The 27,537-nt window shown below is 45.1% G+C and overlaps 1 protein-coding gene across 2 annotated transcripts; it reads left to right on the plus strand.

The window, feature by feature from the left end:
- Positions 1 to 14,593: 14,593 nt before the first annotated feature.
- Positions 14,594 to 17,735, plus strand: FEZF1 (FEZ family zinc finger 1). Of its 2 annotated transcripts, XM_057733651.1 has the most exons (5): positions 14,594 to 15,134; positions 15,285 to 15,506; positions 15,714 to 15,848; positions 16,112 to 16,244; positions 16,693 to 17,039. In XM_057733651.1, exons 1-5 carry the CDS (start codon positions 14,706 to 14,708, stop codon positions 17,037 to 17,039), a joined length of 1,266 nt encoding a protein of 421 aa, XP_057589634.1. In that variant the 5' UTR covers positions 14,594 to 14,705. The 2 variants fall into 2 exon arrangements, with proteins under 2 accessions (XP_057589634.1, XP_057589633.1); XM_057733650.1 differs by having other exon boundaries at positions 14,594 to 15,506; positions 16,693 to 17,735.
- Positions 17,736 to 27,537: the final 9,802 nt, after the last annotated feature.

Raw genomic sequence — 27,537 nt, forward strand, 5'->3', positions numbered from 1 at the left:
GTGAAGTGAGATGTATATTTCTCATAATACAACATTGTGAGAATAAGCCACTTCGAATCACTGTGCCAGCTCTATTGTGCGTACCCTTGTTAAAATGGTGTGTACTTGCCAGTTTATCATTTACGTGCAAGGTTTGTTTCCTAGTTAATTTATCATCATTGTGATGTGTGTAAAAACTTTAACCTTGGTTCTTAATATTCTGAATTGGTCTGCAGGTATATTCCTGGCTTAAAGATCACCAAACCCAAACATAGACTAGATTATCCAATGGGCTTGTGTCTTGTTCCATTCTGAACATTTCTTCTTTAAAGTATAAAAAAATCGCAAAATATAGGGTAGTAAGTGTGCCACCATCAACATACCATATTCTTCTACTTCTAAGTGTAACAGCTTGCAGGCAATAAAAGTCCACTTGGTCCTAACCACTTCTGTATTTATTAGACTTGTATAAATTAAACGCATTAAAAAATGTTTGCAGTATTACAAACACCGCAACAATTTGGCTCTGTTTTTATTTTGCTCGTTTACAACCAAATGAGTAAAAGACATTAACACTGCTTTCCACCTCGTAGACACACACGCTTCTTAAAAGAACTAGTTACTATGACAGCATATTTCCATAGCAAAAGTAATGTTGACTACATACTCATGTATTGTGTATTATTAGTTAACATTAGCAATTCGTGTTAATAATGAGTAATACTACAAATGCTAGTAATGTTAACTAGCAATTGACATATTAGTTAAGTTTTTCTTCCCCCAAAGTATTTTCTGGCTACAGTTTTGAATTGTACTTTATCTTTGAACTTTAATTTTTTTACTTTTTTCAAAAATATGCCAGCATTCATCCATAAGTAATTTTTAAACATAGTAAGTTAATGCAGAATAAGTGAAGGTACCCCTGACTTTGTGTAAACCTAAGATCTGAAGCTTTGGAAGCGAAACAACTTCTTGGCCCTCCAGATTTATTCTGATGCCTGAGCTAGACTAGCCCACAAAAATCTGTTTAATCCACAACTATTATATAATATTGTTTTGGCTCAATTCTGTGTCCTAGGGATAAGAGACCCTGTGCTACAAGATAAACATGTATGGGAATTTCTTCTTTCTTGGATTAGAGCCCCGCTCTACCAGCTCAGTATTGTTCAAAGGCAGCCTGTCTCGGAATGCTGTCCTTCCCTTTCTTCTCCACCCTCATGCCAATACTATCCTTTTTTCAAGCCCTCAGATGTCCAGTCACACTACCCTCAAATCCCCAATGGTACCTTCCCCAAGCTGGCTCTGCACAGCTCAGATTGCTCTCTACTTAGAAATTACCCACCCGTGTTTTCCTCTACGTCAAATGTCTATTTCTTTAATACAGCTTGCCTCAGAGTAATTGGCCCATTTTGTCCTAAAGTATGAATAAATGATGAGCCCACCCCCTTAGCCATATTTTTTTTTCAAGGAAATATATAGCTGTTAGAATTCAGAAATAAAGGAGAAAGCATGTGTTACAGGGGAAAGTACTTGGGGCCAGCAGGTTGACGTGCTGACCTGACCTATTTAACCAGCCCACCGGTCCTCTTTGCTGGTCAGTGTCTTGTAGCTTCTCTCCAGATTGGGGTATTCTCTGCTCCTTCCCTTGCACACCAGGAGAGTTCTAAAATCCTCCTCCCCCAATCCAGCCTCCACTGGCTTGCACGGGGAGGACAAGACCAGTCAAGGGCAGGTCCTGGAGATGCTCACAGTTTTATGAGGACTGTGTGGACTAACCTTTGAGCCACAGGAAGGAGTATGGAGAGAAATTTATGAAGTAACCCTGAAAAAGAATGAAAAGTTGTTTTTGGGTTTTTGCCCAGAAATGCTCTTCAACATAACTGCAAATTGCTTGAAATGACTTAATAATTGTTCATTGGTGTATGTAACTGTGAGGGTGAATACCCAAGCATCTGTCTATTAAAGAAAGCCAAGTGTTGTTCTTAAAAAAAAACAAAAACAAAAAAAACATTCTTTGGACAGTTTGGTGAGTGTTGCAGGAGAAAATAACTAATATAGTCTAATGTTCAGCCGGAATGGGTTTGTTAAATAACACGTCTAGAGGGACAGTTTCTCCAAGCAGTTGTTGAAGAAAAATAATAATAATGCCTTTTTCCCCGGAAAGGGAAAGAACCACAGAGAGTAAACCTCCCAGCTCCAGCTGTGGGTTGTTCTTGTATTCAGGGATTTTTCCACTTGAATTCCTCTTAGTTCTTGTTCATTGTCCCTCGCACTGGAGAAAGGATTTCCTGCTACTTTTGCAATAAGCGTTCGTGCAAAGTGTCTCGGGACTCCCACCGTGCCCCCCCCCCCCCAGGGTCACAGCTGGCCTGGCCCCGCAGCGACCGTGGGTGAGGGGATCCGTGAGATCCGGGAGGATGCCCTTGGTGGGAAAACGGCCACTCAACCGTCGTCTCTCCTGGACTCCGAAACCCCTTCCCGCTGCCGCGGGCAGCCTCCGGAGAAGGGCGCGCCCGGAGCCACCCCGCGGGGACCCCAGGCCAGGCACCCGGCGCAGAGCCAGCCTCCTGAGCCCCTCCCGCCCCGCCTTTGGTAGAGGGACCGATAGAAGAAATTAGAGCAGGAGCTCGATCGCTTTTATTTCTTACTCCCAACACAGAAAATGGAAATTTCCCGGTCCGGGTCCCTAAAGGGAGGTGACAGATCGATGTTCCTGAGAGTTGTTCACGCGCCACTGGCGGGGCAGCTACTCGCCCGGAGAGCCACCAAGTCGGCCCCCGCGCGCTCTGCGCTCGCCCTTCACCGCAACCCCAGCCCAGCCGACAGCCCTCGACCCATCGCACCCCCGTGGGGTTTGTGCGGAGTTCCGGGGCCTGGTTTGCGGGGATTCGGGAGGATGGGGCTCATCCCGCCTTTACACGGAGTCCCCACCCTACCCTCTCCCCGGTACTGTGCGGAGAAACGCCGCGGGCTTGGGTCTCCTTTTCAAACTCGCTCTCTGGAACCGCAAGAACCTTAGGGAAAGGCCGGTGGCTCATCTGCCCCCTAGTATTTCGCTGCAGATGGAGTCAAGCCTAGGGGCCTGGGCAGCCGGGCAGAGGCGAAGAGGAATTGGGACCCGGTAGAAGCAATGGCCCCGAAGCGCCCCACCCCTACCCGGGGAGCCCAGGGCGAGGCTTCCCACTCCCCACACCTTGGGCTGGAGGTTGCGGAGCAGACCTGCCTTCATCTGTCCTTCTCTGTAACTCTGAAGCGGACAGAGGCGAGCGCAAGCTGTGAGCGCAGAGCTCTGAGCCTGGGTTCCAGAACTCACAGTGGCTGTCAACCACGGCCTCTATCGGGTGCAATACGTGATCCTTCTAAGGGAGAAGGAGGTACTGGAGTGTGACTGTGTACAACCGAGAGGAAGGAAGGAAGGCCAGAATTCGATGTGTTTCCCAAGTTGAAAAAGACCCCGATTTAAAGAACTGCCCAGAAATGGGTACACAGTGACACAACTTGGGGAATGGTAAAAAGCCAGGGCCTTAGAGCAAGAAAAGCCTTGGTTTGAGTCCCAGCAGCTACACGGCTTCCCCGTGTCTGAGCTCTGTGACCTTGGGCAAGTTACTTAACCTCTCTGTAAAGTGGGCGGTCAATAAAGAAGGTGATTGTGAGAATTCGAGGCATATAATAAGTTGTGGCCATTATTAACTTCCTAATGTAGGGGTGGATTTAGAAGAAATTGTGGGAGGCCTGCCTCTCCCAACATACACCACCACTGTCACTGCGCAGTTCTCCCTGGGTTGGCACAAGGTCCTTCTAGATCACAGTCAGCGAATCTTCGGCCCCGTCCCTGGCGTGTCCGTGTACTGGCCAGAACTGGCCAGCTTCAGGATTACTTATACAGCCAGGCTAGTGGGAGGAGAAGAGACGGGGAGGGGCAAGTCGACTATCTCCAAAAAGGGCCAGTGTTCTGAGAACAGCCGCTGGAGCTGCGGTTAGCAGGGGAGGCGGCTGGAGACGCGTCTCTGGGTCCACAGGGGGATATTGTTTGCTGGTCAGGGCCTCCGAAACCCGACGGTTATGATTGGGAGGTGTCGCACCACAAGCGAGGACTCCCAGGCCTCTGCCTGTGCCCAGTAGGTTGAGTTCAAGAGAATTTCAAGGGCAAGTTGGTGTTCATTAATGTTTTCCCAAATTTAAGGAGGCCTAGAATGGCGTCCTGCGTCTCAGCCCAGAGATGCGCACGCAGAATGCGCTTGGAAAATACGAAGCAGCTCTGAGAGAGAGAGGCAGAGGAGACCGAAGGGCGCCCCGGCGCTCCCCAAGGTGACCTCAGCTGTGGCAGCAGAGTGAAAAACGGCAGGCGCTGAGGACGACATCCAGCACGGAATCCTGCGCCGCGGTGCTGAACTGACAGCCCTTGTAGGATGTCGGGAAAACGCCAATAGCGTAGAGACCCAGCGCGGGGCCGAGGGCGCGCCCAGGGTCACAAGCCAGGATATCGGTGGCGGTAGCGCTGGTGAGGGAGATGCGAGCCCTGGTGGTGCCGGGGCCAGGCACGCAGTGGCCTTGAGGAGGCAGAAACTGATCACTCACCAAAGGGAATGATACTGCGCCCTGCTTTGTGCAGGGCTAGAGCTGCTTTTTTAACTGGAGTTAAAAATTCCCCATCCGCATCATTCCTTTAAGATAGCCTGCTTACATCTTCCTGAGTTCCAGAGATAGGGAACAGGATTTCATGCCCCCACCCCCACCCTTCCTCTCCGGAATCCCCCCTTGCCTTTAATTTCCCCTACTTTGCAACTTTCCACTAAGGGTAGCTGTATTTGTGTGCTTATGTGCAGTGTGATTTAAAAAAAAAAAAAAGAACCAAAAAGCATATTCTAGAGTGGTCTGAAATCTCCTTTCACATTGTCCATCCCTACGATCAGCGGTTCTCTGAAGAGCTGATTTCAAACTCAAGAACCATCAGGCAGAGCAGATACTCTTTCCTGGGCCTTGACACAGGTATGTTTATGGAGCCCATACACATAATATGTACCTTTGCAAAAACTGAAAGTAGTGTGTCAAATTATTTCTTTTTCTACTTTAAGTCAATTCTGGTTTGCCTTTTAACACTACCTCCTTCTTGACACCCATCTGGTAGCACCTCTCTTGGGTATGATTGGCAGAAAGAAAACTTTAACCGCTGAAGTGTGTTGTTTAGGGTATTTCCTTAAAATGCAACACTAATTGTAACTTTGGAAGGAGAATTTGGTAGGGAGGTAAAAAAGTTTCATTAAAGAGGGGTTACACTAGTAAAAGGTCAGAACCCAACAGGACTGGATTTCAAAAAGTGGGAAGTGAAACATGGAAATGCCAGGGTAGCAGGCAGATTGTGTCAGGGGAGGGCTTTTGTTAGGTTCCCCCCTCCCCACACACACACCCCAAAGCTGGGTAATAATTTTTTTAAACACTCTTCAAAGTTGCTGTATTGAAGAAGCTCATTCATTGTCATTCACTCAAACTGCCCAGTTTTTTGTTACATTGGGTGATTGCTAGGTGTGTTCTTTCATACAATTAGGATAGTCTATCAGAAAGCTGATTAATTTTAGAAATACATAACAGCTTCTAAAGAGATGAAATCTGCTTTAATCAAATTGGGATTTTTGAAAAGCTTTTGTGAAAGGTTAATTCCCAAACCTACAGAAGAAATTGTCCCCTGGGGAACTCAAGACTGGATGTGGGAGAGCAGGCCCCCAAGGATAAGGAAAGTCCTCAAGGTTGTGAAAAATAATTTGGCAAATGTGATTCATGTGTATTTTAACATTTACGGAAATTTGCTTTCTGTGTATTTAACAGAAAGCAAATTATTGAGTGCAAGGGTTGTTTTTAAATGCAGTCATCTGAAAAAATATTTGGGAAAAGTTTATAGCTTAACTTTTTAACAAGGTGATGGATAGCTTTTCATATGTAAAGTAGTTTTATTTTTAAATCTCTTTTCAATCTGAAAGCCTCCAAAAAATGAATTGGGCTTTGATTTAGTCCCATTTTACAGAAAAACAATTCAAGGCAAAGAGGAACTGCCACTATCCATTCGGGTTAACAAGGAGTCCACTAGCTGTGTGGCCCTCCGCAAGCTGGCACTCCCTGCCTAGGAGGCCAGAGCAAGACAGGAAACTGGCATCATTTATTTCAGCCCTCAAAATGTCTGGGACACATCAGTAGTAGGAGTACTTACAAAGAAGTTTCTTAGAAGGGAGGAAAGGTTCTCAATTTCAATGGATAATTGAAGAAACCAGTTATAAAAGGATAGAAAGGGACAAAGAGGAGGAAAGAGGATTATTATTTACCCTTTAAGGGGCTGCAGTGGGGTGGGGATGGGGGCTTAGTGGAGGCAGAATTCACTGCATACTTGAAAAAGTAGATGTTTTCTCCTCTTAAGTTCCTGCCCATACAGGTTTGACTAAAAGCTCTAGAAATTAATTTAAAATCACTGCAAACTACTGATTAAATGTTAGAAAATGTGGCCAATTTTGCACATAGGTTTTGCAGAGAAAAGGGAGGCTGGAACAGCAGCAAAGTACAGAAAGGCAGAGCTGGGAGAAGAAAGGCCTTTCCTCTTTCCGACGTCCAGTGACCACCACCTTCGCAACTAAGCAAGAGGGGAGTGCTCCACTGCTCACCACAGTTGGACTGGATGCCGGTTGCACTTGCCTGAGGCACAGCACAAGACCAAAGGACACCTGCACTGCTGCAGCCTTCTCGCTAACATAAGGGGACACTGGGATCCCACAAACCTTGCCCTTGGGTTTCCCCATGCCCTGTGTTCCACAGGGAATCATTAAGAAAATGCCTCCAGCAGGGCTCCAGAATTTGAATTTGCTAGTGGTATCTGAGTTCAAATGCAGAAGGGAAGAAAAAAATACTAATCCAAAAGACAGCAATCACATATACGTTGGAGCTGCCACGGTTTACTTTTCCATCGTACATTTGAGTTGGCCAGTCAGAGTCTGATTGACAGCAGCACCTCTCAGATGTTGTAGCCTTCACTTATCTAGGGAAATAATAAATTGGAATTTCCTATTAATATTAAAGGGTAATGAATTTGCTTTTCAAAGAAAAGGTCCATGTTAGCCAAATAAAAGGGGAACAGATCCTTTGGAAAGTAAGGGACCCCAATTACTGTCATGCACGCTGTCTTTTGAACACAGCATATGCTCTCAATTTTTTAAACTCTTTTGCCATCAGTAAGAAATCTAAATCAGACTCACTAAAGCCAATTTCTCTCTCCCCCCCCCCCCTTTTTTTTCCTCCCTCTCTGCCTCTCCTTTCAGCACTGTTGTGAAAGTTCAGTTACTCTCTGTCATGAGTAAAAAGCTCGGGGAATCAGTTACTGTGCCAACACCGGGAACATATCCAGGTCCATGGTGCGAAAAATGGAATATGTGCTGTCGAATTATTATTTTTGTCCTTTAGGTTTACATCTACGCCCTTGTATTATGTAAATTTCTGAGAAGCTGTGAATCACAGGGTTAGATAGAGGAGGGTTCCCTCCCCCTCTACTTGCAGCAGGAACCGACCCCTTTCAGTCTTTGAATGGTTCACAGCCTCGCTTCTTCCTCCCGCTTTTTACCCGAACCCAGCTTTCTTCCCCACCCTCGACCCCGCGGGTCGGCAGAGAAGCAGAGCCGCCAACCCGGGCCCCGGGAGCCGCGGCGGGCGCCTTCAGGCCATCAGGCGGCAGGCCCTCGAGGTCACCGCGGACCGCGGGATGCTGTTCCCCTGTGGCCAGCTTTCGCCTGGACGCGGACCTCTTAGCTTCGCGGTGTTTCCAGCACCTCTTCCTCTGTGAAACTGATGGGAAACTCTGAGGGCAAGCAGACCCACTGTTAGTGAAATTCAAAGAATCAACTGAACCTAAAGAGGTCGGGACGGTGAAAAGAGAAAAAATGACTTCCAAATTACTTCAAACTAAGAAGGCAATGATTTAACCTAACACTGTAAAAGTTAGATTCCTTAATGGTGGATCAAGCCTCATCTTGGGATCTTCTCGGCGTGGATGTTACAGCTCAACTCTTGAAACAGCGTCAACGCCTGTAGGATCTGGTCTCAGGGAGGCCTTAGGGAAGAAGTTGGGGGAATCACAGAAGAGCGTCCAGCCCCGCTGAGAACAGGGGGCCGGCCAGTGGCTGAGCGATTCCTCCCCTTCGGAAATGGGGAAGCCAGCTGGAGGTGGCCGCGAGGGCATTGTGCTCTGGAGACAGCCACCCCATCGCCTCCTTTGAAGGGGGGAAAGAATTGACAGGGAGAGCTCAGGAACCGGAATAAAAGGACAAATTGGAGGGTGGGCCAAGACGGGAAGGTAGAAGTAAACTGTCTTAAAACAGGAGAATCTAGTTAGAAAATTCTCTCTCATTGGACCATCAGAAGACACCAACTAATTCTAAGGACAAGCGAAACAGCTCCGAAGGGATTCGGGGGGGGGGGGGGGGGCGGGGAGGGGGGAGGGTGAAGAGATGGGCACAAAAATGTGTACAGGACTACGGACATGAAAGGTTTGGGGGGGAGAACTCAGTGGTACCCCCCCGCCCCCATTTAAAATTGGCTTAAGAAAGTGTGTGCTGGGAAACTCAAACGGACAGGCAAAACTACGAAAAAGATGCTCTAGTTCCTTCTTGGGCGTGCCACAACGTCAGGCCTGTTTTCTTTCACCTGACATCTAGATTAAATGACCCTTCAGTTACACTCTGAGTCTTCAAAGCAAGTCTATTAGCGAACGTTCTGTTCAAAAACTTTTCAAACAGAAGTTCTCTGCCATCTGTTACTTGCTCTTTAAACCCGATCCGGCACCCCCTCCCCCCTCCCGAAACTCTTTGGAGATTTTGGAGACCCCCGCCCCCTTTCTCGCAGCCTTGGGGAGGGGAGGGGAGGGGAGGGGGTGGGAGCCGCTGCAAGATCATCTGGGGTGCGCTCGGAGAGGGAGGAGCGCGATCGCGCCCCGGAGGGGCCGCGGAGCCCACGGGGGCGGTGGCGGTCCCCAAGGCCCGAGATCAGAGGAACTGGGTCGGCGACCGCGCGGCGCTGGCGGACCCGGCACCCGGGAGGCCTCGCCAGGGTCCCGGAGCCCAGCCGGACGCGCACCGCACCGCACGGAGGGCCGGGAGGCAAGGTCGGGCTGGCGGAGGGGCGCGCCAGCTCCCAGCCCCCTCCAAGGCGCCTGGGGCCGTCGCCCCAGGGCCCTCCAAGGCTACCACGCGGAGCCCGGTCGCCCTAGGCCTTGCCAACGTCATTTTAACTGCTTGGGACTCGTGAGCAAAAGCCAGTGAGTGGAGGGCCCGGCCCGGGAGAGTGGGTCAGTTTTTCTGTTTCACTTCAAGCTTCGATCACCTGGCTCAGCTCAGGCCAGCGCGGCGGGAGTGAGGCTGGCGCCCAGCTCCCACCCCGGCAGCGGGACGCAGTCTCCATCAGCCGCCAGGACAGGGGGCGCCGAGGCCGCCGCGGTGATGGAGGCCCTGGCGGCCGAGGCAGAGGGTCGGCGCGGGGCGCTCCGACGGCCGGGGTCCGGGAGGTAACTGAATTTATAAATGGCTTTCAGAGATTTCCTGCCCCAAGATTTTGACCTCGATTGAGTCTCCATTTCCCTAAGCTCATTCTTTGCTCTGTGTGATTTGAACGGCCAATGCCGACTTTTATTTCGTGAGAGAGAAGGAAGCAAGTTTGAAAATAATACTAAAACTGCTCTAAACCTCTTGGGTAGTATCAAGGAAAGGTAGCAGTGTGTGTTAAATATAGTTTTTATTTTGACCACAAAATGACTTTTAAAAAACTATCTGGGGACTGCAGCAAAACGCTAATCGGCCAGTTGCATACCGAGCTATCAGTGTAGGACAAGAGAGCATACTGGGGGTATCCTCTTCTAATTGTTCACGTCCCGGTTTCAAGAACACCGTTGTAAATTGCAAGCAAAACTTTGCTGGTTTTTTTTTTTTGCTTGACTTCTAGGCAGCTCCTCGAATAAGTTGGAGAAATTGGTTTGCTTGTTTATAAACTTCTTTTTCCATCAAGTCCAGCCCTGAGTCGGAGCCTGGCAGTCCAGAGGGAAAACACCTCACAGGCCTGTGGGAACGGGTGAGAAAAAGCCCAGCATTAGTGGAGGGGCAGAAACAAACCCAGAGCAGCTGATCGCAGTCTGTAATACCTACCAGCTCATTACCAGCTCTCACCTTTGGGGCTCTTCATTTACTTTTACAAAGTGACTTAATATTCAAATGCTGTTTTGAGAAGAATAATTTCACTAGGTTTAAGGGAAATCCTAATATGAAAGAATTCGTAACAACATCTAGAGATAAACAAGCCATATTCCCAACACTCCTCCCCCTAGAAGAAAAGAGGGCTCTGCAAAGAAAAGAGGGCTCTGCGAGTTAACTAATGGCCTCCTATACTTCTAACCTGTGATACATACTGCCTTTCACGCGCTATATGAAATTAGCAAGAATTCTTTGCTACCAAACTAACTAAAAGCAAAAGCAGTAGTCTTAAATCTGAACTTGTGGCCCATGTATTAATGTACTGGGAAGTTAGTTCTCACCGTGTATTCATTAACTAATCACAGGAACTCAACAAGACTCTTTCCTTGAACCCTGCAGACCCTTCCTATTTGTGTCCTATTCCATCACCCACCTCCATCACACACAAGAAATAACAAAAGACCAGAGATAAAGACTGAGAAAAACTGTAGAAGAATTTAGGAATGTTTGTCCTCTAGAAGGAAGGTACATTGTCCTGGGTGCTATTTATTAAATAGGAAAAAGTGTGGATGAATCTGAATGCCTAAGGGGGGGGCGTTATCATAATAATAATCTTCTCTCCCTTTTTTTTTAGCTTGCAGTAGCTAATAAGAAGCAAAAAGAGAGCCAGATTGTTGCTTTTGATGAAGAGGTGGGGGTGGTAGATACTGTTGGAAAGGCCTGAAAACCTTAAAAGCATGACCAGGGATGAATTAGCGCACTTGGCAGAAGGCTGAATAATTCCCAGTCCATTTTTTATTTTTAAAAGTCAACAGTATTTAGTGACATTAAAGAAGAGATTAAAGGATTGTGCATTATTTGGTAATTGATGGCTCTATTATAATGTCTTTTATTGCAGATTGCAATAATCATGACTAGAAACTGCATTTCCTTATGATGGACATAAATCAAAAGCATGTGAAAATTATGAAAGTTCTTGAAAAATATCAAGAACACAGTGTAGGAAGCATCAAGATCAAAATCAGATTCCCCGGAAAAAAAGAGAACTTTACTTTAGCGGAGTAGACCTTCTTTTTGTCTCACAAAGTCTTTAACTTAGAATTTGTTCTCTTCGTACCAAAGGTTTTTCTGCTTCCCTTAGGACAATTCATATAGGATAAACAACACATTTAAAACTCACCTTCCACAAGGATTTAAAGTAGTAGGGCAAATGAATACTACCTTTCCAAGACTGGGAAGGGGAGGGACACTTAATCATCAGCTCTGATGAGAAAAAGGCGGGATTAGAGGATTCTCCAAGAAAATCCAAAGAAACTATAACCGAGTTTCTGTTTTGCCATTAACAAAACAAACATGTCTTTTCTGCATTCTCTTAATAATTTTAAAGTGTAGAACTGTTTTAGAAGCTTCTAAATTTGTCAAATAAGCTCTGCTTTCATTGGTGGTATTTTTGTTATTTTTTCAAATGTGTTTGGAAAAACCCAAAGTACTGGATAGATTTGTTAATAAACTGGAAGACTTTGCTGAATACATGATGCGTTTTGTTTGACAATCCTCACTTAATAGAGATTTTGAAAAATTAACTTATAGGTTAGTGTTTAAATGGAACATACTCATCAACAAATGTTGGAATTACAAGACAAATCTTTAGGATTAGGAAGCCCGGGTCTAGTAAAGGAAGGATGTAATTGCTACTCTGCGATATTTATGTTACTCAAATGACACTATACTTTCAAACAACACTTGTCAAAAAGGCAAGTCCCAAAAAGACCAGTGAAGAGCAAACTATTGAAATATTAACCATACAAAACACGTATACCCCTTCGCCAGTAATTTTTCTTTTTACTTCAGTGTCCAACAAAGGAGAAATTTACCGAGATCAAACCAAGGCTCTTTTGCCGTTAAGGAGGAGGGAGTGGGGGAGGGGGAGAAGAGGGAGGGACACGCGACGAACGTAAAACAAACTGGTGGCATTCAGTCAAGAAGGCAGGTAACGCTCCGGAAGCGGGTGAGTTGTACATGTCATCTGGGCTCTCCAAAGATTTCTAGAATCGGGCAGTTTCATGCTTCTTTGCTTTCTCCTTTAAACCTGGCCCTACGTCGGAGGAGTGCAGCAGGAGGGGGATTTTTCGATATTAGGAAGCGGCAGGTAGGAAAGGAAACCTGATCCGCCCCAAAAGGCAGCAATTAAAGTCTTATCCGCGACCCATCTGTCGTGGGACACACCTCCCCGCCCCCACTTTCCCCTAGCAAAGCCGTCCGTCGCTCTTTGTCTGCGCAGGAGCGAAGAGGAGACAGGTTCTGCGGCCCCAAAAGCAAATGGAAAGAAAATTTTCAGCCTGGGCGCACCCTGGGTGACTGCGCCTGGGCCGAGGACCTTTCCCAAGTGCCGCTGGGGGTGTAGCGCCTCTTCCCGGACTCGGGCCCCGCGCTCTGCGCTCGCCTCATTCTCCATTTCTCTACCACTGCATCTGTTCCTCCAAGCCCGACGCCACCTCGAGACCTGAAACCAGGCACTTGCAGGCCTAGTTGCTAAGGCCGATCGCATCCAGACCTTTCCCCGACCTGGCCCTTTGGCTACCTTCAACTTCCAATAGGACTCACGCCTCCTCCCCCATTTCGCAGCAATTGGGTTTCCCCGCCACACATCCAGCTGCTCTGCTTCACGGTTGGGCATCGGGCGCGCTCCCAGCCCAGACTCTCTGGTTTTCCACCTCTCTTGGCCTGCCGGGCGGGGGCGGGGCAGACCCCCAAGGAAAGCCAGAGACAGTGGCCCCTGGCCTGTGCTGGGCAATGCGGTAGGGAAGAGGAACTGTTCTGAGGTCAATATCCTCCGTTTGGGGTCCAACTTTGCATTTGAGTGTGTAATTGGTCAGAGGCTCAACAATCCCCGGGTTTGTAGTCCGCTTGCCTCCAGCCTCCCACTGCCGACCCTTTCCAACGCTCCTGCTGGAAGAGGACGCCCACACACGCTTGGCCAGATATCTGGCACCCGCCAGCACCCGTTCTACACGCACCCACTCAGGGTAACTCACCAGGTAGATGGCATCCTGGGCTGCAGCGGGCGGCCACTCACAGGGGCGTGCAGGCCACAAGGCCCGGAGCTGGCATCTCTGTGCTCTTCCTCTGCCTCCCGGCGCGCGCTCCCGGCTAAGCTCCGCAAGATCGCAGGCTTGCCGAGGGAAGCAAAGTAGACCATGCGCGCCGCTGCTCCTGGCGCGCTCTGGGCGGCGTCCGCCTAGGCGGTGAGAATCCGCGCTACCGGAGTCGCTGCCACTGGACTCAAGGAGTCCTCCTTGAACATTCCTTGCTCTCTACAGCTCCTCTGGGGGAGTTTTGGCTCTAGCTGAGCCCTTTCCGGGCTCTCAATGGAAATGCAAAAAAGCGCGCGCGTGTGTTTGTGTGCGTGTGGAGGGGGGGGGGGGTCCGGTCCTAGTCCAGGTTTCTTTTGGTGTGAAACCCGCTTATTCCTTACAACTCCTCCTCAACTTTGTGGATGGAGTGTGTCTTTCCCAAGCTTATGTCACGGCATCGCATTTACAAAACCACAAACACAAAACAAGCCTCCCAAGGCCTTTAATTCTCAGGGGTGTTCAGGGAGGCCAGTTACCTGCTGGCGTCTTCCAAATGGTCCAGACTCGGTTAGGGCCGCGGAGACTTCGGGATTCCAGGAGCCCTCAGCTCCGGGCCCTAGAGGAAGAAAGAGCACTGCGGAGGAGGCGGCGGGGCTGCGACCCGGGTCCAGCACCGGCCCGGCGGAACCGTGCCAGGAAGAGCGGATTTCGCTGCCGGATGCTTCCTGGCCGCGGCTTTCTAGAGCCTCGCGTTTGATAAATATAGCCTCGAGTTTGCCCCTGAATTAGAGTCTGTTTCCTTATTTAGCCCTTGCACAATGATTTTAGATGATGTCATTTAGAGCTAAACGAGAAAATTGATCTCAGATTTGCTTGGCCTCTAAAGCCTGGTTAAGCAGATTGAGAATTAAAAAGACAGAGGAAAAAGCAAAGGGGGGTGGGGGTGGGGAGGGTAGCGAAGTGTGCGCCCGAGAGTGTGCGCACGAAGGGGAGGGCCCGCGGAGCCGCGGAGATGGCCCCCGCCTCTTCTGGGCGGGGGAACCTCACTCACCAATGAAAAGTAGTCACTGACTGCAGAGGAAAAAAAAAAAGTTTTCCTGTTGACTGTTGGAAGCGAATTGAGCAATTATCTAGTTTACCTTCTCCTCTTGGAAGTTAACGATTGGCGAGATCTTGGCTGCGTTATTGACACAACACTTTCTATTGATAGAAATAAGTAGTGATTGTCCCCGAGTCATTGGTGCGCCAAGAACTCTGCGATGGGCTGGCAGGAGTCCATTGGGCTGGGCAGGCAGGTTCGGCTGGTGATGCTGGGGAGAAGGAGGAGGAGGCTGCTGGTGGTGATGGTGCCTGTCCCCCTCTCCGCAGGTCTGTGACAAGCAAGGGACAAGGCAACGACGGCGCAGCCCAGCCTCGGCTGACGGACGCTGGCAACTCAGACATGGACAGTAGCTGCCACAACGCGACTGCCAAAATGTTAGCGACTGCTCCGGCCCGGGGCAACATGATGAACACCTCCAAACCCTTGGCTTTCTCCATCGAAAGAATCATGGCACGCACCCCCGAGCCCAAGGCCCTGCCCGTCCCCCACTTCCTGCAGGGAGCCGTGCCCAAGGGGGACCCCAAGCACTCTCTGCATCTTAACTCGTCGATCCCCTGCATGATCCCCTTCGTGCCCGTGGCGTACGACACGAGCCCCAAGGCGGGAATGACGGGCTCGGAGCCGCGGAAGGCCAGTCTGGAGGCTCCGGCGGCACCGGCGGCGGCGCCCGCGGCGCCCGCGTTCAGCTGCAGCGACCTGCTCAACTGCGCGCTGAGTCTCAAGGGCGACCTGGCCCGCGACGCGCTGCCGCTGCAGCAGTACAAGCTGGTAAGGCCGCGTGTGGTCAACCATTCTTCCTTCCACGCCATGGGAGCCCTGTGCTACCTGAATCGAGGTGAGGGCCCGTGCCACCCGGCGGCCGGCGTTAACATCCACCCGGTGGCCTCCTACTTCCTCAGTTCCCCTTTGCACCCGCAGCCAAAAACGTATTTAGCCGAAAGGAATAAATTGGTGGTCCCGGCGGTGGAGAAGTACCCCTCGGGAGTAGCTTTCAAAGACTTGTCCCAGGCTCAGCTGCAACATTACATGAAAGAAAGCGCCCAGCTTCTGTCGGAAAAAATAGCGTTCAAAACCTCTGACTTCAGCCGAGGCTCTCCTAATACCAAGCCCAAAGTTTTCACTTGCGAAGTGTGTGGAAAGGCAAGTACTGGGTAGGGGGTGGGGGGCGGCCTTCCTCCCTCCCTTCCTTCCTTCCTTTCCTCCTTCCAAATGTAATTTTCTTTTGTAATTATTTGTATACACTTGTTATAATCTTATCACCCCCCCCCCCGCCCGCCCGCCAGCCCGCCAGATTTGATCTCCAAGTGCTTGTTGGGCTAACCTGTTGTACTTGTGTTTAATTTTAAGGTCTTTAACGCGCACTATAACTTAACCCGTCACATGCCGGTGCACACAGGAGCCAGACCCTTCGTTTGCAAAGTGTGTGGAAAGGGCTTCCGGCAAGCCAGCACCCTGTGCAGGCACAAGATCATTCACACCCAGGTGTGTTCGGCTGTCTCAATTTCACCTGGTTTATTTCCGAACGGTTTGTTTAAAAAAAAAAAAAAAAAAGGCCGATAAACTCTTATTCTTTAGCATAAGGCTTGTTTAAAATGTGCCGCTGGAAGAGGGAGAAATGCCGGGTATCGTTTGCCTTTGTTCTGCTTAAAAGCATGAGGGAGAGCATTACAATGTTTTTGAGTTTTCAAGATTCCACTTAATAACAAAATACCTTAACTTCTCTGCTTTTTCTCCTTGCCGCTTAGGAAAAACCTCACAAATGTAACCAGTGTGGCAAAGCATTTAATAGAAGTTCTACTTTAAACACGCATACCCGAATACACGCAGGCTACAAACCATTTGTGTGTGAATTCTGTGGCAAAGGATTTCATCAAAAAGGTATCGAACACAGGAGGCGTTGTCTTTCGCAGTAGTCTTACTGAAAGCCCTCAACTTTGCGGGATATTTGAGAAAATGATTTGTTAAGTGCAGCTAGTTACCGGCGCATGTGTTAGTGTTGCCATTCCAACCTCATACCCGCAAGTGTGATGGGTACTAGAGAAAGGCACGACATATCCAGAGGGGGCATTTCTTTTTACTTACTTGTTCTCATTTTACACAATCGGATTAATAACTATTGTATTAAAATGTGGAAGGAACCACCCTCACTGTTGATGTTTAAAAATAAATTTGGGGAGCCCCGAAGTGCAGGCGGGCAGCATAGCGCTGCCCTGGCTGTCCGAGCTGTGGCACCTCTTCTCGTGACTCGATGTCCTTCAATCGTCTCTGCTCCTCCCTTTCCAAGCTCTCTTTTCAGATCCACGTCCCTGTCGTTTGTCTGTTTCAGGGAATTACAAAAACCACAAGCTGACCCACAGCGGGGAGAAGCAGTTCAAGTGCAATATCTGCAACAAGGCTTTCCACCAGGTTTACAACCTCACCTTCCACATGCACACCCACAATGACAAGAAGCCCTTCACCTGCCCCACGTGCGGCAAGGGTTTCTGCAGGAACTTTGACCTCAAGAAGCATGTCCGCAAGCTGCACGACAGCGGCCTGGGGCTGCCCCGCACTTCTGCTGGCGAGCCGGGAGCGGACCCGTCGTCCCCTCTACAGCAGCCTCCTCCCGCGACGCTGCCTCCGCTGCCGCCCCCTGGGCCCCTGCAGCCTGGGCTCCACCCAGGCCACCAGTGATCAAGGCCAAAGTCCCTTCCCAGCCCCAGCCCGGGTCCCCACTACTGAGGCAGCGGCGGCATAGAGCTGGACCTCTCTACCCAAGCTCGTCTGTAGAACCCAGGGCATGTTGGGCCCCACACATTAGCGCCAACCAGAAGCCTCTGAATTCCCCGGCCTTTTGCCTGTGCATGCACCTGCTAAATGGTTTTGTGTATTATATTCTATATAGGCACTAACAATTATGAGGAAATTTGGGGGTTTGTCTTCTGATTTTTTTAATTTGGAAAGACTTTTCATCTCGGGTGGAGAGATGGTGTTTGTTTTGTTTTTTAAAACAAATTTCTGCTGTATTTATTGAGATCTGTATTATCCTACCCGGGAATGCTGCACCATTTTAATTTTATTATTGTATATATTTCCATTGTATTGATTCTGCGGTCTCAAGATGCCTGCCGATTGTTTATTACCATTTCCTCTTTCCATGAGGTAAAAAAAAAAAAAAGAAAACTCTGTGTGTATGTTATATATACACGCATATAGATGTGTGTGCCTGTAAAGGCACATTCCACATTCATGAGCACACACGCACACCTACACATTGGATAAGGGTGGTTCATTATGGATGAATTTGAATTTTGGTTTTGATTCTTGCACGTGAAAATTGATTCATTGACTGTTGGAAATAAATCCTTGGAACATGCTTATTTAATCAACAACCTTCAGGGCTCTGTCCATATTATTCAGCTAAAGATCACTGATTCTGACCGCCTCAGCCTTCTTCCTTTTTAAAAAGTTCAACCCAGGGGTAATATCACCCAATGTTTATCTGAAAAACTCACAAAGAGCAAATAATAGTCTCTCCAAATAGTTACAACTTTGGTAAAGGAATTACATTCGGTAAGTTCAGAGGCAGAAGATGTGGAGCTTTCTAACAGAAGCACGTCTTTGTCCTGGACCATCTGACATGTGTGTAGTGCAAAGCTAAGTGGGAACAACATGTTTAGAAGCTGTGTGTAACGTACATCCCCACACACGGATACGATACCACGTAGACGGGGATCTATTATTCCCCTCCTGAAGGCACATACTGACTTGTACACAGCTGGCAGAGGGAGCCTGCGTGTTTTTATGTGTGTATATATGTTTATAGACGAATATACTTCCTTTCAAGGAGGAAACATGGATGAAAACCAAACTGTGGCGGGTGCCAGGTCCTTGAAATGCTTCAAGTGTTAATCAGCAGCTCCGCTGTGCGCTCGGGCTCTGGTGTTTTCTAACTGCAAGTCTCTCCTGTTTTCTTGCCAAAACAGTGAAACAACTGCTAAAGACTTTAATTAAGAGGGGTAATTAGTTCAGATTTATCAAAGCCGGGTTGTTATACTATTAGCTGCTCAGTAGAAGCTGCCAGACAAGCTCCCAGCCCAGCCCAGCCATCCTGCGGCAGCGGGGCCACATCCGGGGAGAGAGGCTGGGAGGAGGGGGCCGCAGGAGTCCCCGCAGCCCCGCCGGCTCCGGGGGTGTGTCTCGGCCCCTCCCTCGGCCTCGGGCTCCCGCCAGGCCCGGTCGCGGCGGAGAATCCACCTCGGATCCGCACCGCGAGCGCAGGATTCCCCCTCCCGCCCGGGGCAGGAAGTCCTCGACGGCTCTCCGAGCGCCTCGACTGTCGCAAGAGAGGCGTGGGGGACGAGTTTAAGTTTGCGATCCAGCCTCACGTTTGTAGGTCTTGCGGACACTCAAGGAAATGTGGCGCCGGGAGGCGACAGGAGGGACGAAGGGGAGATGGGTAGGGGGGACCGCCGGGGCGAGGCGGCGATTTCCTTGGCAACCAGAGCCCGCATTCCCAGGTGGGCGAAGGATTGACGGCTTCGGGCGCCAAGAGCTGATGACCCGAGGGGCTCCTCGGCGGCCCAAGAGTCAGAGAAGTGATAGACACCGTGGGTGAGGCGACCTCGGGCGAAAGGATGAGCGGGCCCCACGGGACGTCAGAGCCAAGTTCCACTGGGGCCACTCTCGGGTTGGGGGAGCCCAAGACCCGGGGCACGGAGTTAGACCGGAGGGTTCCCGAGAACAGGGAATTCCTGATTCCACGTGCAGGACTCGGGTCCAGACCTACCAGCTCCAGCCCCAGGACGCAAGTGCTTCTCCATCCCATCGCCTCGGGCAATCCAGCAATCAGTAATTCGAACCCCTACCCATCCCTTTTCCCGACCTCCCCATACTCCCATTTTATCTTTTGCTGAGACTAGATCCGTGTTAGATTTGACTTCAGAAAGAGATAGTTTTGAAACTCCATAGTTGGGTAAATTCTGAATCTGAGAGGCTGACAGAAGTGCCATCTCTCCTGAATATCGCAGCCAAGTGGAAAAATCTTGTCCCAGCTGCTGGCCACATTCCCTCACAGCTGCCTCTGCCCCAGGGAGCTTGGGGAAAATGTCCCCTAGCTTCTGGGTAACCACCTTTTCACGGTGGCTTAGTGGGATATTGAAAGCATTTGTTCTCTTTGAGTAAACAGAATGAGGTCGGGGTCATTATAAAGGGCAGAAAATGGCCTTTGCCTCTTGAATTTATTCTCAATAAGTATTTGAACTTATTCTCAATACCCCAGGATGTAATTCTCCCAGACTTTCAAGGTGACACAATTTTACTGGTGGAAAAGAAGATGAACATTGTTGAGAAAAAGTACTAAGCCGTAAAATACTTACAGTTAGGAAGTGCTTATATGTGGTACTCCCACCTTTTAGTCCTTGCCAGTGTACTTTGACGTATTGAAAAAGAAGTCTTCTGTGGAAGGATAGAATTGGTCTGTTGGGGTTTGGGGGAGGGTATGGGGATCTGTTAGGGTAATCTGGAATGACTTTGTGCAGATCTGCTGTGGGATGGGGCAGCAGTTCCAGAGAAGGCAGGCAAAGGAAGCAGTTGTCTGCCTGGTCACAGGTTTGAGTAGCCTGAAGTAGTGGTGATTAAGTAGGAGAAGCCAAAAGGAAATTCTCTAAAATAAGCACTCAGGAGAACTACTTGTCAGGAGGTGAATTATCGATGAACTTTGATTTATGACAAAGCTGTTAGAGCTCACTAAACATCAAGGAGAATCTCCTTAAAGACAGGATAAGCTTAGAGATTAGTTGGAGTGGCTGTGGCTGGGGGGTGGGGTGTTAAAAATTGAAGAGGGATACTTAGCTAACAGTCATTGGAAGGCCTTACATTTCTCCCACCTCCAACAAATATTAAAAGGTGCCCTTTCACTATCTAACCTGTATGTTTTGTATTTGTGTGTGCTTATATGAACATTTATGTTCATTCATGAAACAGGCACCCCAACGGTATGAATAGCAAATTGGCTTATCGCAATCCACCTTTTTTTTACTCGAAGTTAGCCAGCCAGGAAGAGTGGCCAGTGTTCAGATTATCTGCAGAGGGAAATGGTTTATCTTCAACTCTCTGTCGGAGTTAACTTTGGGTACAGAGGAAGGTGGCCCATCAGACTACAAGAACCAGTTTTAGAAAGTTACTGACCTGGGGCTTTATGTTTTGTTCAGTTTGGGAAATCAGACTATAGACTGGAATTAATAACTTTAGTTAATTTCTACTGATTTAATATTAACCCAGATCCCAAATTCTGATTTCTAATAATCTCTTCCCAAAGGATATAATTTGTTCCAACTTTTAAAAATTTAGTTTGAGAACAAGTTATTATTGTGCAAGGTTAGGACTGAAGTGTCAATTTTTCAGTAGTAAATGAAAACATTTTTAGGGGCTTATCAAAGCAGTTACTTATTCGTGAAGTCTGAAGCTTAATGAGTTTCTTATAGAACTTTGCTCCTTTCCAAATGTGGAAAAAAATGAATCCACAAGGTGCAATGGAATCATGATTCCCAGAACTATTTGATAGATGCCCCTTATGTTAGTGGCTGGTAACATTGTCAAAAATCATAATTTTGTTAGGTTTGGTGACAGCTCAAAGCACTGACAGAATTATAACTGTAATGGGATATTTTGTCTTTGCAAAATATTCATCCCTAAATATACAATATAAAATGCAAATTATCTCAAATTGAAAATTAGGGTTTATTTCTTGCAGAAATGTTTTTTTGGTCACTTTATAAACACTTTTAATGGATAAAATCTTTATTACACATAAAGTTTATGATTTTAAGGGATCATGACTTACTCTGTTACCAAAGTATATTTTTAAAAGCATAAAAATTAAAAATAAACCTTAATCTTAGTGGGTAAGAATATGAAGTTGTTGCCTGGTCCCAAAAAACATTGCCTTTTTGCTGTGTTTTTGCCAAAAGCACATGTTACTCTCACACACAAAAATCATATGTTTCCATTCGGTTAATTAAAAACAAAAAAAATCATATTTGTAAGTATGATACCTTATAATAAATTTCATTGTTTCTAGAAATCAATGCATATGTCTATTCCAGCTCCAGGCAGACTAACTAAAAACAAAGATATATATATATATATATATTTTTTTAAACAAAGATATATTAATCAACACACTTTTCATTTGTATTCTCTTGGTGTTGAAGCAATTGCCAGTTCAAGCCAGGATAGGTTACCCACTCCAGGCAACAGAGAAGAGGAGGAAGCTTGGTGTTTAAATGACCTTGATGGGAAAATCTACCTCTGCTATTATATTTTTTCTGCTTGTATTGTGACATGTTGCCCCTAATGAACTTTGAAGAAAAGTCAAAATCCATCATGCACTTGAATGGGTACAAAGTTATCACAAATAACCGTGTACATTTTCTGTTCAAGTTTGACGTGATATTGCTGTCAAATGAAATGTTGCTATTGGTCTTACGGAGATCAAGTTACTACATAAGGATGAAATAAAATTTTGTCAATACAAGTTGCCAGGGCTAATATTTTGCTGTCAAACAAACAAATGTTGCTCATAGGTACAAAGGTGTGGGAATAGGGAGAGAAAGCATCACCTACCCGTTCCTAACTGGAGCTAGAAACCTATCCCCAAACGGAGAACAAATCTCCGGTTTGATTTAACTCTCTTCTTGATAACAATAATATATAGTTTTTATGCATGAGAAATCTAAAAGTTCAGACCAACTCGGAACCCTTGAATCATAGTAACAAATATAGTGATGACTTTTGACAGCCCACTCTAGAAATGTAATTTGTCAGTTAAAAGTGAGCCAAATCTGGAGTTGGTGAAACATTCCACACATGTAAATTGTTTACACATATTTCCGAATAAGATTTACAGTTTTAAAATTTCAGCTAAAACCAAAGTTCGGAACAAAACTCTGCAGAACAAACAACCCAGTTTCTTCAACAAACAGTAATAAGAGAGAGTGGAAGAGGGAGAGCTAGAAAAAGAGAAGGAAGTGGAGGGGGAGGGAGAGGGAAAGAGAAGATGGGGAGGGAGGAGGAAAAGGACCAAGATAAGGTGAACAAGAGAACCTATCAGTTAAAAGAGATTTTAAAGATGGTTGCTATGGTTTTAACATAGCTATTTATTTCAACACTTGCTAAAAACAGTTGCTGTTAATAATCATTTGCTACGTGTAAATCTTATTCCTATCCCAAGTCAATAAAATAAACTGTAAAAATGAAAGTCATTCATGAGATCTGAGGCTACTGGAATTTGAACACTGATTGGGTGTTTAAGAAAATTAGGGAATTATGTTTACTTTTTAAGATATGAAAAAAGCATTCTGTTTTTGTTTTGTTTTTTAAATTGTCCTTTTAGAGCTATTCAAGTATTTAAGGGTGAAGTGATAAGATGTCGCGAATTTGCTTAAAAATAATACAGGAGAAGGGAAGCGGGTGTAAGTAAAGGTCAATAACATTGGCCATGAATCAATCGTCATAGAAGCTGGGTAATGGTAAACAAGATTATATTACGCTTTCTGAATACTTTGAGTAAATTTAAATTTTCATTTAAAGATCTTTTACAGTAAGTTGTATCATGTCAGAAAACATTTCCCCCTTAAACATTCATAATCCTGTTGCTTTAAAGCATTAACTGTACTGTTTATACTGTTTTTTTTAGTCTGATTCCAGAACTAATACCATTACAATATAGAACTGTAAACATTTTGTATAATTAAATAATTCTACAGTAAAACAATTAAATAGTTGTCAGTTTATAGAAAAGAATATAAAGGAAGAGAACCAGTGAATCTGTTACTCTCTTGAGAAGAAAAATGTTGAGAGTAAATGACAATTGGAAATATATATTGGTTAGGATATTTGAGAGAGTGAGAAGAAACATATATATGCACGGGTTAATTGAAAAGCAAAACATAAAAGGGAAATGACTTCAGCATTGTATAGTCACTCCTAGTCCCAAGAAAACCAGAACTAAACCTATTCATTCATTATTTCATTGTTTCATTCAAAGTATAAAGCACCAGCTTAGGTGCTGGGTATGCAGTAGGAATTAACACCTATATTATTTTATCTTCCTGGAATTCACATTCTGAAATGGAAAACAGAAAGTTATGTACGGGCTCAAGAGAATTCCTTTTCACTAAGATTGGATGAATCACCTCCTTGCCAATACTAGAACCTGATGCAGTCTCTGATACGGTACTATGGGACCAGATGACCAGCTGGTGATACGTTGATTACATTGGATTCCTTCCTCATGGAGGACAGCATGCTGTCTTTGCTGGAAGAGATATATATTCTGCATATAGATTTGTCTTTCTTATACATAGTGTTTTTGCCAGCAGTTCCATCTATGGATTCTCTAAATTCCTCATTTACTTTCATATCACATGAATTTTTCAGACTAAGACCTTCTATAGCAAGAAAATGGAGCTAGTAAGTATACAGTGAGTATACAGAAGGTATTTGCAGTGCCTAAAATGGCTAAAACATCCAACGCATATAATTGGTGTTAGCCAGCACATATAAAGAAATCTATAAAACAATAAGAAGTGACAAAACAAAACTAATTGAAAAACAGGCAAAAACTTGACAAGGAATTACAGAGAAGGAAATCAAACTGCCCATATACATGTGAAAAGATGCTTAACTTTCTTGGTGATCAACAAAATGCAAAGTATCACCACAGTGAGATTCAACTTCATGCCTGACCAATTGGACAAATTAAAATTCTTTCAATAGTAATGGTGGTGAATCCACAAAGCGTCCACAATATCTATATCCTCTTGATGGCAAAGGAACCTGTAATAACTTTAGAAACCACTTTAGAAAACATGTTGGCATTAGCTAGTAATTTGTCTATACATACACTATTTCTATCATCTAGAGATTCCTCTAATTGCTACATTACTTAGCGTCGCACACACAGTTTCCAGAGACATATAGGTACCAGGGTACAAGATTTCATAATAGCACTGTTATAAAAAACTGTGAACATTTCACATGTCTATTAACAGGAAAATAATAACTCGTGGTATACTTATACAATGTAATGGTGTACAGCAGTGAAAATAAATGGATTACTGCTACATGTAGAATCATAGATAAATCTCAGGAACATAATTGGAGTAAAAATGCAGGTCATTGAAGAACGTAGAGTATGTGAATTTTAAACTTAAAAAAATTAAAAACTATATGTGCTACCAACAAGAGCAATAAATGAAAAAAAATTTTAGAATAATGGTTACCTATGAACAGGAAATAAGTGAATGAGATTGAAGGATACACAGAAGGCTTCAATGTTAATAGTGAGAGTCTTTTTATTAAACTAGCCTGTGTATATATGGATGCTTGTTGTGTGATGATTGCTAATAGAATTTATAGCTATTATTTTTTTATCTGTTTAAATTTTTTTAAGAACTTTTATTGAGATACAGTTAATAGACAATAAACTACATGTATTTAGAGCATACAATTTGGTATCCCAGTCTCCCAATTCATTCCCCCCAACCGTATCTTTTTAAATTTAATTAAAAAATTAGACCACTACACTTTGGAAGCTTTAGGATACATCTAAATCAGAGGAAAATTCATATCCTTAAATATTTATAGTAATATCTGGAAAGAATCAAGAGAAATGTATTTAGCACTTAACTCAAATAACAGAAAACAAGATAACTAATAAATGAGACCATGTTGGGTTTTTTAGAAAAATGATAAATCACAGAAACAGTACTGGGGCAGCTGTGTAGTCAATGAGAAAAATAAATACAGTTCATACCTCCTACCTTAACCAAGGTGAATTGCAAAAGGACAAAAATTTAGGTGAAAAGTGTGTAACCATAAAAGTCATAGAAGAAATTATGGAATATTTTTTAATACTCACATAATGAGGATAACTTTCTAAGTACGGCAACAAACCTACAACACATTAAAGAGATGTTGATAAACTAACGTCATAAAAATGAAAAAAATCATGCCTATCTAAAAAAAATTAAGCAAAGTCAAAATAAAAATGACAAACTGGGGAAAATGTTTGCAACTTAAAAAACAAACATAGAGCAAATATCCTTGCTGTATGAAGAAGAGTTCCTTACACGTTTGCTATGAAAAGGATGCACCTTACAAATGTTTACAGAAATAGTTCTTAAAAAAAGAAAGTACAAATGTTTGCTAAACATCAGAAGATGTTCGATCTCACTTGTATTGAGAGAACTGTAGATTAAAACTTCAATGAAACAATTTTCGCCTATCCGATTAGCAAAGATTTAGCACACTTTGTTGGTGAGTTTTTGTGGGAATAGACACTCAGTGGTTGCCAGTGGTAGTTTAAATTGATACAGTATCAGTGGAGGGCAATTTGGAAATATCATTCAAATTATGGGTTGCACATCCCCTTTGACAGCACAATTTTACTCCTAGGAATTTATCTCACATGTGGGAAATAATACTTAGCATAATTTGTCATAGTAAAGACTGGAAACAACCTGTATATCCATGTCTAGGGCTAGGTTAAATTCATTATACTATTTTCATATAATAGAAACTATGCAATCACCAAAAAACTAGAAAGCGCTTTAGAATGTGGGTGGAATTTTACAAAGTTAAGTTAAAATAAAAAACAAGGTTTCAAAGCAGTGTAGCAGTATACCATCACTGTGAGAAGAAAAATGTCTTCTGCTTGTACACGCCCGTAATCTTCCTGCCGGGATATACAAGAAACAGTTAATTGTGGTTACCCAGTCAGAGAACTGGCTGACTGGAAGAGTGGGAAAGTGGAGGGAGGTGGGAGGAGAGATTTTACTGTGTATGCTTTTGAACCAAAACGGTACTATATACTCTTCTAAATTGTGGGTCAGTGTACGTGTGTGCCTGATTGTGTTACTAGCCTACCTATTACTCATTTTCCCTTCTTCCATGCTGGAAGAGACCTGATTTGGTTCAGATGTTCGCATTCTGACTTGCAACTCTGATGTATTTTCCTTACTTTATGCCTATCATTCTGTTTTGTTTTCTATGTTGGAGGTTTGTTGAGAGTGGGCTGTGGTTTATTAGTAATATTTAACAACTGGCTCTTTAAAAAAAACATTCCTGATTTAGAGCACTCAACAGTTTCTCTGGTGTGAATATTCCCTCTGTGGCCAGTTCAAGCTCCAGTGTGACATCAGTAGGTTCACAAAATTCCTGAAACTTTAACAATTGACTCTTGCAAGCCACTATGAGCCTGTCCAACATACCACGCTTCCAGCCAATTAGAAATGGGGGAAATTTTTCTGAGAATTATTTGGGGAAAGGCTTCATGGCTCATAAAAATAGACTCAGAAGAATAAAACAATTGTTGCTGTTGTTTTTCTGGGCCTTTTCCCCAAGCTTTTTATTATGAAACAATGTTTAGTAAAGATAAAGGATTTTTACAGTAAACACATAGACTCATCACGGAGATTCTACTATTAATATCTTACTGTATTTGGCTTATCATTCTATCCATCTATAATTCCAACAATGCATCTTACTTCTTAATGCACTTCAAAGTAAATTATAGACGTCCATACCCTCCTCACTAGATACTTCGGCATATATAATATTAACCTGAGGTCACTGTATGTTTAGAGTTTTATCTTTTGAAGTAAAGTTTTCAAATGAAATGTAAAAATCTTAAGTGATAAACGCATACACTTGTGTAACCCATATCCCCACCCACATACATTGCCACCACTCCAGAAGGTTCCCTCATTCCCCTCCTGAGTCAATCACTGCCTCTTCCCCCAAGAGGCAACAATTTTTCTGTTTTTTTCTATCATAGATTAATTTTACCTATTCTAGACTTTTATATAGATAGAATCATACATCTATGTACTCCTTTGTGTAAGACTCTTTGCATTCAGCGTTGGGTTTCTGAGATTCAGCCATGTCACTGCACGCATCAGTAGTTTCTTCCTTTCTAATTGTGTGGTAGTAATTCATTATATGAATATATCTTAGATGTCCACTCATCTATGAGTGGACATCTGAGATTTTTCCGATTTTCCACTATTGTCAGTAAAGCGGCTGCACGTATTTTATACAAGTCTTTTTGTGGAAACTTGTTTTTACTTCTCTTGAGTAACCACCTGGAAGTAGGATTGTTGGATTATAGGGAAAGTGTATGTTTAAT

This window comes from Hippopotamus amphibius, chromosome 4, assembly GCF_030028045.1.
Source record: "Hippopotamus amphibius kiboko isolate mHipAmp2 chromosome 4, mHipAmp2.hap2, whole genome shotgun sequence".
Classification (NCBI taxonomy): domain Eukaryota; kingdom Metazoa; phylum Chordata; class Mammalia; order Artiodactyla; family Hippopotamidae; genus Hippopotamus; species Hippopotamus amphibius.